This window comes from Centrocercus urophasianus, unplaced genomic scaffold, assembly GCF_019232065.1.
Source record: "Centrocercus urophasianus isolate 14NV4802_14NV808 unplaced genomic scaffold, USGS_Curo_1.0 seq_1341, whole genome shotgun sequence".
Lineage (NCBI taxonomy): Eukaryota > Metazoa > Chordata > Aves > Galliformes > Phasianidae > Centrocercus > Centrocercus urophasianus.
In genome coordinates this window covers 2,301-13,233 of record NW_024884522.1, presented here as the reverse complement: position 1 = coordinate 13,233, position 10,933 = coordinate 2,301, and the positions used below count along the sequence as shown (strand labels likewise).

The window sequence follows — 10,933 nt, the reverse complement described above, 5'->3', positions numbered from 1 at the left end:
AATAGCTATTAAATCATAATTAAATTATATCTACAGATTTATACACAAGCATTTTCAGATGACACTATTATGTAAGAAAAGAAAGACCAAATGTTACACATAAAAATTCTTTCAATATCTCTACCAAATTTGAGGTAAAACAAGAAACTTTAAGAACTGGAGCATTTTAAGAGTCCATTTTTGCTGAAGTCATTCAAAATTTCAGCATCTGAATATACATTCTTTTTAAACTGGTGATAAATCTGACTTTTGAATATTAAAGCCAAAACTGAAGCAAACTAATAGAGATTATGTGAATAAAGCCTGACAATTCCAATGACAATAAAAATAGATTTTTCTTTTTCTCTCCTCTGTTATCAGAACTGCATTAAAGTGGAAGATCATAAACAAGACTGGGCCCAGTATTGACCCCTGAAGAACTCCACTAGCTACAGGTCTCCAACCAGACTGCGCTGTTGATCACTACCCTCTGAAATTGCTGTGACCTTCAGCTGTACTGAACTGCATCTCAGAGTTTTGACACTGTACCACTAAAGAGAATAAGTTAGCGAAAAAAATAATCTAAGGAATTAAAAAACTTTGTATGAAGATTCTGAACAGCCATGTTATTCTTCATCCAAATAAGCATATGTGTGAATTGGAAAAAGTCTGTGAACTATGCTTGCTCCATCTATTTGCCAGTGATGACATATGGCAGTAAAACAAAACCACACATCTAGCAGCTTATTGAAACAGAGCCAGTAACTTCCAAATTCTGTACGAAAGAACACTTCTGAGAATACTCACCATGCTTCTTCTAATATAGTCTATAGCTTTTTTCATATCCATGCCTGACCAGTTATCAAGCATGTAGCAGATGCAGTAAGCACAGTACACAAACCTCCTATCATTCTCACTTCCTTCTAGCACTGCACAGAAACTGTAAAGAAAGATTTTTCTTATTAGTGCTGCGTAGGTTTTTATATCAGAGATTACAGAAAGCATTTTGGAATTGAATAGTTTTTCCTTTCAAACATTATTACCTACACCTGCTTACAGCATCCAAACAACTATAATAAAAAAATACACCTGATTTTCTTTCCAGAAGATGAATTTTTAGCTAAGCTGAACAAAAGAAAGAGAACATTTAGAACATTAACATTTAGAGGCTTGCACAACTCTACTTCTAGCAGTGACACTGCTCTTTATTTAATCAGAGACGTCAACACTTAACATTCTTCCACTTATTACACACATACTGATGCGTAAGTTTCTATCCTAACACTTACTGTCCCTGGCAGAATTCTTTGCGTTCCTTGAAATCTTCATAGCCTACATGACTTTTCTGACCTTAATTTCAGGATCAGATATCCTTGCATGTGTAAATGTAACTCCATCACCATTTCTAGCAGAAGTTCTTAGAGCTACACGCAATACCCCTTTCAATTTCTTGTGGCTACGTTCCATCTCTGAGAAAAGTTTTGTTTGATATAACACTGCACTGTGCAATTTACTGCATAATCTCTGCTTCCTGAGATTCTTATAAAGAAGACAGGTGCTGTGATTTGCTACCTGCCAAGACTCTGTTTTGCTCAAAGAACCAGATATTTTAACCAGTATTTCAGATATTTTAAAAGTTAAACTGCAGCAAGAAGCCAGCACAACAAATCTATATTTTAGTAAGTCCACTGTCTGATCTATTAAAATAATAATAAAGGTACTTCCGACTCTGGAGACAGTCTTTCAAGGACCACTAGGACACTCCTCCTTTGGCCCCAGGATTCAATTCTGTAGTCTATCATCCTGTTGCATACAGAAACTTCCAATATATCAGGATATACATTTTCCTCTACTAACCCCAGTGGTGCCAAGCCATCTCCTCTGCAGCTCGAATCGGGATGAATGCTGTTGCTTTTTGGATATGGCAAAGATTTGGGGAACTAGGACACTTCTATTAAAGTGTCACTGCCCCAATCCCAGGTACCTATCCCTGTACATTACAGCAGTCACGGGATCTGGCCCTTCCAGGTGGGGGGGGCCGCTCTCTTGCTGCCTTGCAGTGGGTGCTGAAGGGTGCTTTCCTAGCTCTGCGTCTCTCTCCGGCGCCGCGGTGGAGTCGGAGACCCACCTAACATGCCGCCGCGGCGGCACCGCCCTGCCTTCCATCTCCACCTTCCTCCCGTCACGCATCGCGTGACCGCCGCAGTTCCGGTTCCGCCGCGGCGGTGATTGGCTCCTTCTCTCTCTGGGCCGGAAGCGAGCGTTCCGGCAGCGAAGTTCGAAGGCGAACCGCCGCGCCGCGCTCCGTGCAGCCGGTGGGCGCCCCGCTCGCTTTTGGCCCTGCTCTGCGGTGCCGGTTCGCGGCGGAGGCCGGGTGGCCCTGGAAAGGGGGAGCTCGGAGTAGCGCTGAATGAAGCAGCTGGTATTAGGAGACAGAGGCCAGAGGCTTAGAGGGCATGCTTGGGTCTGCAAGAGGCCGGTGGAAGACTTTTTATCCAGCTGCCACGTGTGACTGCTGCTCAGAAAGCCACAATGTTGTACTGAGACTTGAATCATCATTTTAGAAAAATCAGTTTGGAAAGGTAACTTGTGATCTCCTTCACAGCCGTATTTGAGAAATCTTGCCGGCTTGTCCCCTGACCTCTGCAGACAGTTCTCTATCCTGAGCCCTTTCTCAAGGGCTCACACTCAGAAGTGCACGTCACGTGAAAGTCTGAGTCCTAAGACTTGTAAAATCTGGCAGGAAGAACCATTAACGTTGAAACTGTTGATTCCCATAGAGATGCTTGTATAGTGCAGTGATTCTGGTTTGTGTGTTCAGCTGCACGGCTTTTCCATCTGCTAGTTGTTTTGCTTTTCTTTTAATATATGACTCCTAGAATGTTACTGTTTGGTTTTAAAAAGTTAACATAAACAAGAAAACTCCCTTTCAGTAAGGGATCATATTCAGTAAGCTTGTCATGTTCTGAAAGGCTGTTCAGTGTTTCAGCTTAGGAGAGACAGTTCAGCAAGTGATTCGTGTGCACGCAGTTGATTGCAACTATCAGTCTTTAGAACTACAGAGCACCAGATGAAGCGTGTTAGAACTGCGAGTTTACTTTGCCCTAAAGAAAAATGGTGGGTTTGGGGAAGAGGCCAGTAAGTTCTTGTTTTAGTTCAGTTCATTTCTTGTGCCTGTTACAAAGGAAGACATTGATGTGTTAAGTGCCTAACCAAATGAACTTTGTTGTTAAAGGGAGAGACAGCGCTTGACCTTGCAATTCGAACTCAGAATCGCTTCATCGTTTATATGTTAATGGAGGAAGGAAGAATGAGAAGCAGAAGGAATGACAGGTTACTGAGAATGATGGAGAAATACGAGGTAATGTCACTAATGGAAGGAAAGCTTCAGCGTTCCGTGTTCAGAATAATCTGTAACTTACCTCCGTTCTGACAACAGGATCTTCTAGGCTTCCAAACCTGGACACTCAAAAATGAAACGTTTTAGAAGCACCTTCCTGTTCTTTGGGTGTTTGTTCCCCCCTTTCCATCCCCCCGTTGTTGTTTTCCCTCCCTCCTTATCCCCTGTGTTTTGATGTGTCACTTTGTTCCCAATCTTGAGTCACTCAGCATTCGTTCTTATATTAAGTGTATATATTGGAATAAATCCTGCTTGAATATTCTGTCATATTTTAACAGTGATCATTTTAACAGCTGTTCCTGCTGCTGGCATCTTGCTTGACTGATGTGGGCCATAGGATACGTAATGAACTTGAGTTCTGATTCTTGGCTTTTGAAAGGATGCCTGCTTCTCTTTCTGCTGGTTGGGATGGCCCAGTTTGTGAGGTTTGTGGATTTCCCTCTTTCTGTGTATTTAATTCTAATAGATGCAGTACGTGGTACATAACGCAGTGTTCTTTTCAGAGTCTGCAGCTTCACTTAGAAGGTTTTTTGGTTTGGGTTTTTTTTGCTGTACTGTAGAAAGGATTGTGTGAAGGATTTAAATATATATACTTTTCATAATGATTTTGAAATGTGGTGTCTTTAGATGGTCAAAATTGTAGTTTCTGATCCTTGAGATCTGAGGAGAAAACAGGTGTTGAGGTGGCATGTTAGCTGGTCTTAATGATAAAGAGGGTGTTACTGAATGCCTGCACCTGACAGAAGCTGAGATACCCATTTATGAAGTTTATAAATGTGCTTTATCTTAACTTTTCCCTCTGTATTTGCAACATAGCATGAGTTTCAATGTACCGTTCCCACCCTCTGTGTTCCCCAGACCTCCTAGTGGTATCCTGAGCTGTTTTGCACATTTCCCATTTCTTACAGCAGTTACTAAATTGTGTTCCTGGAAATGGCAATACTGTTGTGTCAATAAATAGAGTTTGTCCTTTTCACCTAATGCGCAGCTGCTCGGATATGTAAAATTAGGCTGCACAGAACACTCCTCAGTAGATGTTTTTCTGTATCACGAGTTCCTCTGTGCATCTGGCTAAAGCATGCTTCTGAGTGGCAATTTTGGTTTGCTTTGTTGGAAATATGCAAATAATTTTCTAGGACGGTTTCTCTGGTAAAGCAGATTTTATTCACAATTGCAGTGGCGGCCTCCTGCAAGCAGGAGAGCCCCGAGGGAACAGCGTTACGTCTTTTGTCCCTATTGCCACTACTGATCTCCTTCTCCACTGCTTCCTCACTGGCTGAGTGCTGCAGGTTCACACTCTTTCGCGAGGCTTCACAATCATACAAACACCAAGTAGATACAGATCTTTGCTGCCCAAACACAAATATCTTAATTGATTAATTGACTTCTAACAATTGCTTTCATAACAAACATTTGCTCGTAACTTTTCAGATGTCAGTTATACAACATAAACGTAGGCATAGCCTCCATTATTTAATTACCCCCTAACATTTGTGCCCCTTCACACTGGGTCATTGTTCTGGTCATTCATTTGTCCTTGCATAGAGATAAGCTCGGAAGGAGGATAGAGGGGAGCATCTTGGAGCCTGCCTATGGCATCCTAACATTCCCACAAAGTGGGACAGTTCTGCTTTGTGTAAAGGGCACGACTCCTTTAAAGTTTGTTAAATGTATTTTGCTTCTGCTGGTCTAATGAACAACCTTACAGTGTTTCCTAGCTCAGAATACTATACCCATATTGCTTAGAGCGTTCAAAATCTATTGCAGCTTTGTGAGAAAGTAGTTACCGAATCACCTAACAAATATGTTTCTAAGTATGTTACTAATATATATGTGGTGTTCTTACTTACCACATCAGCTATTTAGCTATTTCTAAGGGTATGTCACAGCTTAATTCTTTACATCAGTTGCCCTTTTCAGTGTTCAATGCAGAAACAGCACTTTCACTTTCCACAGCTTTAACAGAGGCTTAATGAATACCGAGTGAATTTTTAAAAAACCAGCTATAATGCAATGCCTGTGAGGGATACACATGTATGGTCGTTGCCATGAAAATCCTGTTAACTGTTGCTTTGTGGCGTTCTAAGGTTTTCTTGGCGTCGTCTAAATTAAACAAAAGCAAGAATTCTAACTGTAGGGGTTAAAGGTAGACGTTCTGCAGGAGATGATGAACACAGCAATATTCCTAAGGGTTGTGGCTTAGTGAGGTGATGTTTTGCTCTTTCTATCAAACACTTGCTCTGTAGAGGTCAACGCCATTCTTTTAGTTTTTGTGTCTTGCTGGTGAAACACCACACTCTGATTGTAGAATATTTATTTGGCAAAACGTAATGAGAGAACATATTCCTTAATCTAACTGTTACATGTGACCAATGCCATTGTTGAGATCCCTGTCATGCTCAGCCTACTGAGTCTTCTTTATTTTTTCTATAAAGCCCGGAGGACTGATCCTGGATATATTAAGTCTTCAGAAAAAGACAAAAAAGAGGTAAGCTGACAAACTGCACCATAGTTGCACTTCTGATTGACTCATTTATCATGAAATGTATCTTTGAGATTTTAGTTGTATCATCAAGCAGCGTAGGTTGTTGGATGATAAACCCAACCTGCTGTGGGTTTATCTTCAGCTCCTTGCTGTTGCTTCCTGGCCTCGGTCCTCTCATTGGAATATGAGCTTCAGCCAAGCATGGTATGGCCTGGTGCCTTTGCTATAACCTATAAACCATAAAGTCACAGATACTTCACTTAATAAATAACACTCTTGTAAGGTTTTTGTTCTAGCTGTCTCTGGTGAGAAGGAGGTACAGTGCTTTCCTAAGGTTGTCCGTACTGAAGGCTAGCAATGATGAGCATCTTCAGATATTCAGTATTTTCTCGCTGTGTTTTACAACGACAGAAAAAGGAAATGCACCACCAGTCAGTAGGAGGTTACTTGTTTGCTCCTTTAAGCTAGTGACTGTGACACCGTGTGGTTTACAGTCTCCTTTTGTTCTCCACATGGTTATGTTTCTCCTGCTTGCCAGGGAGATTAAACTGCAATTTTAACTTTTTTGACATTGTGGCCACAGAACTGGTGAATATTGGCTATCTGGTGCCCACAAAGAAGCACTGAGTGCTTATCAGGGCAAGATAGGCAATACTTACCAGTCTTTTTGCAATGGTGTTGAAAAAGTTTCTGTCCTCATCCCTTTTGAAGTCTGGCTGACTGTGTGGGGGAGGGCTGCTTTCCTAAATAATTCAATGTGAGTGAGGTTGCACGAGTCCTTGCCTTCGTGTGGCCCTTTTCTCTGTTCCAGAACCACAGGTATTTCCACGTGTTGTTGCTCAGCACTCCAAGTGCTCAGTGTCTGCAAAAGGCCTCACGTACAAATCTTCATAGGTCCCATAAAACGTGATCCAAGTGCACGCAGAAACTGTTCTGTCTTTCAGAACATTGCAGCTCTAGCAGAAGCAGGGTGCTTGGACTTCAGAACATTCTGCACGTCATGTCTTGTAAGTAAGGTTTTGATATTCCTTTGCTTTTTTGAAACCTGTTTTTCAGTCAGTAGTAGTTCAGTACAATACCTGTTTTTCTCCTTGTCATGCGAGTGCTCCATACGCTGCTTGTTCTGGGCTAGATTTCATTTTCTCACTTCTGGTCACAAAGCAGTTTTCAGATCGTTGGGTTTCATTCTTACTTTAAAAAAAACAATAGAAATTCCATCTTTTTCTTTCTTTTTTTTTGTAAGATTTAGAAAACTTCTCATCTGTGTTCTGTTTTGGAGGCCTGCTATATACTAATAGTTATAAAATATGCTAGTGCCAGGAGGTGATGCTCTGAGCTTTGGTCAAAGCAGCTGCTTTTACTCTGACTGTATTCCTTTCCTTTGTGCTCAAACAGGTAAGGAAGCCTTTGAGATCTGTGCACTGCGTTCCTTGTGATTCATGTGTAGCCAGATATGATCAGCATTCTCTGTGGATTGCACAGTGCACAGGTAAGAGTCTTTGCTTTATCAAAGCTGAAAATTTCATGCCTTAAGAGATGTTGCAGAAATAACATTTATCTACTTAAAGAGCAAACCTGATGCAAGAGCACACTGTGGAGACTGCAGGGGTTACTGAGAGTTGCCCAAGAGTCTTATCTGATAGAAATCTGTTTTTTTAAGAGCTAGCAGTTTTAGGACACATCAAGGTGAAGCAATGAAATTGAACAGTACAGATTTTTCAGTCTTCCAAGACAACTGTGCAGTGCATGGGCAGAGCTGTGTTAGCATAATGAGTCCCCGTCCAGCTAACAGGGATGTGCTCTAAAGAAGAGACAAATGCTGGCTGACTTTACCAGAACTGATTCTATTATATAAACTGAAATGGCTTACAGGAGAAAGTTGAGAGAGATCAGCTTTGTCAAAATGTCTTGAGGACAGCAGAGGTAATAGTAGGAAGTGCTTTAGATTCTTCTTTTTCCTGTAAAGTGGAGGAGAAATACAAGTACTGCAAAACTCTTAAGATGTCATGCTGGTTTTTTTCTTCTTCCTTGACTCGAATGTAGGTGTTGGGAACCATCATTACTACCTGTTGTTCCTGCCTTCCTTAACTGTGACCAGTGTCTGGCTGCTTTATCTTCTGTGTATGTATCAGTGAACTTACTTCAATTTAGCTGTCATGGACCTGTGTATGGTTTTTATTCCTAGCTAGCATAACTAATTATAACTGCACAAATGGGCAACTCAGTCTAGTTCCATCCCCATCTCAGGAGTTGGAACTGAGTGATCTTTAAGGTCACTTCCAGCCTAGGCTGTTCTGGGGTTCTGTGTTGTAGAAATGAGTCAGTGTTCTACTTGGAGTAAAATGAACCAGGTATGGCAATTGTGGACACAGAGTGAATGTGAGTTGCTTTCCTGTGTTTCAGTGTGGTCTTAAGTGTGCAGAAGTTCAGTGTTTTCTGTTTTCCGTGTTCACGTGAACAGGGGAGGAAAACCACTTGATTGCTGTACTGACATAACAGCAAAACCTGTACTGGTTTTGTGTTTTTTAAGACACGTCATAGGCTTTGAGCATCTCTTAGAAATCTACAGGAGCTGAATATTCCAGTTTGTTTGTTTAATAGTGTGAACAGTACTGCTTTCTTGTCACTGTTACAATCTTCTTTTGTTGGTGGTGGTGTTTAAGACAAATCCTAAAACTAATAATTAGGGTGCAGCAAAATTTCAGAAAGCTGGACGACGAGAGGTAATTATTATTTCAATATCACTAGTTCACTTTAATGTAAAAACAGAACAAAGTGTCCAGCCAGCTGTTGGAATGTTCCCTCTGTGGATTATGGACACAGAAAGTAAAGGTTGTGCAACGAGAGCAGCGAGCATGGCGTATCCATGTGAGTGTTTTGAGTGGGAAGCGGTGTTTTGAGAGCACACTGCTCTGCAACACTTTGTGCAAATATTCTTTGCTTAGTGCAGGAGTGGTCAATGTTAGAAAGGTAACGAAATGATTGTGAACCTTGTCAGATTGGTCAAACCACTGCATAACAAGTTACCATGCAGATGGACATGGACGTACTTCACGCAGATAACTTCTTGTTCTCCATGGCTGTCCTACATCTTCATGCTAGCCTGCCTCCATACTGTATGGGCTTCATTGTGGCTAACTATTCAGCTCTACCAGGGGTTATTTTGCTTCAGTTCACATTCCTCTCGTCATGAGCTGCCACATGAACATGTTTCCCTAAGTGATGTGTTGCCTTAAAGGCATTGCACCTGCTTTCCTATTCTGACGTCATATCTGGGTGCTCCCCTTAAACCTCAGAGCAGTCCTTTCAACTTTCACAGGTACGTGTGCACTTGTTATTCTGATGTTAAAAGTGGGATCCATTCTGCACAGCATTCCTATATCTGAATTCTAATGGCAGTGTTGTCAAAAATTCTAGCCTGTTGTGTGGGAACTGTTGAGTCACAGCCTGAGCCACTGATGGAGCCCCTGGGGAAAGGACTGGGTCAGCCCTGGGAGCACAGGTGAAGGCAGTTCAGCTGTGTGACTGGAAGGGGTGGAGCCTGGCTGCACCTCTCTTAGACCCCAATGAAGGGCTGACTGCCCCTGGGGAAGGAGCTCTTTCTGGAGATCCCTCCCTGGTGGAGTTTTCCCCTGTGAGCCTAGATCTGTGGAGATGAGGGAGGTGTTATAAGGGAAGGGGAAAAGATTGTTTTCTGTTGCTCTGGTCCCTCTGTCATTGCACCTCTTGTGTCCCCTTTCCATTGGGTTGGTCTTTCTGATTGTGAAACATGTTTAACTAACGTGTTTAACTAAGGTTGAGCTAAGCTGTTGTTACTGTCCCAAAATGGCCTGCGAACTCAAGTTGGAAATTCCACGGCAGAGTTCAGCAGTGTGTTATTAGGTTGCCGCAATGAAAACGTGACCTGAATTTCATCCCCATAAGGGCTGTCAAATTTCTTCAAGTTTGTCCTTCTCCAGGAGGTGTTGGCGAAGCAAATGAGGTTAAGAGCTTTCTGAACCACCTAAGAAACAGCTGTTTAACATGGCTTAGGATTCTCTTTTGGCTTAAGTGAAACTTAAGATCAACTTTTAAGTCCCTAAATGTGGCAGGAGTTACTTAGTGGTTAGATATGGCCAACGTCTTCCCAATCCCTCCCCATTAAAGATTATCTTTTGGTATTGCCAGTATTTAAATTTGTCATGTTCGTATTTCAGCCGTTACTCGTGTTTTTCTTTCTCTAAGACTGCATTCTTGGGACTGACCTCACATGAGAGAATGAACCTCCTGATGGAGAGCAAATCTTCTAAGCATCCTGTTTCACTCAGGAGAAATCCATACAAGTAAGTGCTGTAGTGTGCGGTGTTTCAGCTGTGTTTCCCTTCAGTTCTGGCCTGCTTCACTGCTGCACGAATGCCAAACCTGAGCCATCTGTGGGCACGCTGGTCACGCCTGTACTGAGCTATGCCAAGAGGAAGAGAGAGGCAGGGGGACAATGTCCTTGAGTGTATTCATCATTCTCTGTGTCTGTTCTTTAGATCTAGGGGGGGAACTTTGTTACGAACCAGCCCTTTCTGAATTCTTTTAGCTTCATAAAGAAATTACTACCAAAGTTTCCCTGTTATACTGAAAATCTTTATTTCCTCATGTGCTAGCAGATGAAATCTTCCTTAGCGTTAACTGCAAATATTTGAGTTGATCTTCTATCCCTATTACATGTGACGCAGGTTAAAAAATGTCAACAAAGGAGTAATGATGAATAGAACATTGTTGTGTTTCTTCTCTTAGAGCTGTCTTTGCCGACAGCTTTATCCCTTAGCTACTGCTTCCCTAGGGATCACGTATTGTTAATGCCTGCTGTTGTCTTTTGTAGGTTTATTAATGAGTATTTCTCATTTTTCAGTCTTGGATGCTTCCAGAATCTTGCAGACTTCTTTCAGTGCAGATGTTTTGGTATGGTCAAACCCAGTGGAGTTGGCTGGACCCAGCAATACAACGTTCACGTGATAAAGAAGAAAAACGTTTGCTGTGTATGAATTCTTACTTGATTTCTAAAGCTGCTGAGCTGTGTGAGAAATAAAACTGGATGT

General features: G+C 41.9%; 1 protein-coding gene across 1 annotated transcript; it reads left to right on the top strand.

Moving 5' to 3' along the window:
* Positions 1-3,093: 3,093 nt before the first annotated feature.
* Positions 3,094-10,925, top strand: LOC122157396 (palmitoyltransferase ZDHHC13-like). Its single transcript, XM_042813021.1, is given in 15 exon segments — positions 3,094-3,117; positions 3,215-3,340; positions 3,673-3,702; positions 3,704-3,804; positions 4,238-4,248; positions 5,815-5,867; positions 6,809-6,871; positions 7,260-7,353; positions 7,908-7,989; positions 8,268-8,278; positions 8,863-8,901; positions 8,904-9,090; positions 9,161-9,183; positions 9,940-10,186; positions 10,747-10,925. Coding segments are annotated over 15 exon segments (1,224 nt in total). The 3' UTR covers positions 10,880-10,925.
* Positions 10,926-10,933: the final 8 nt, after the last annotated feature.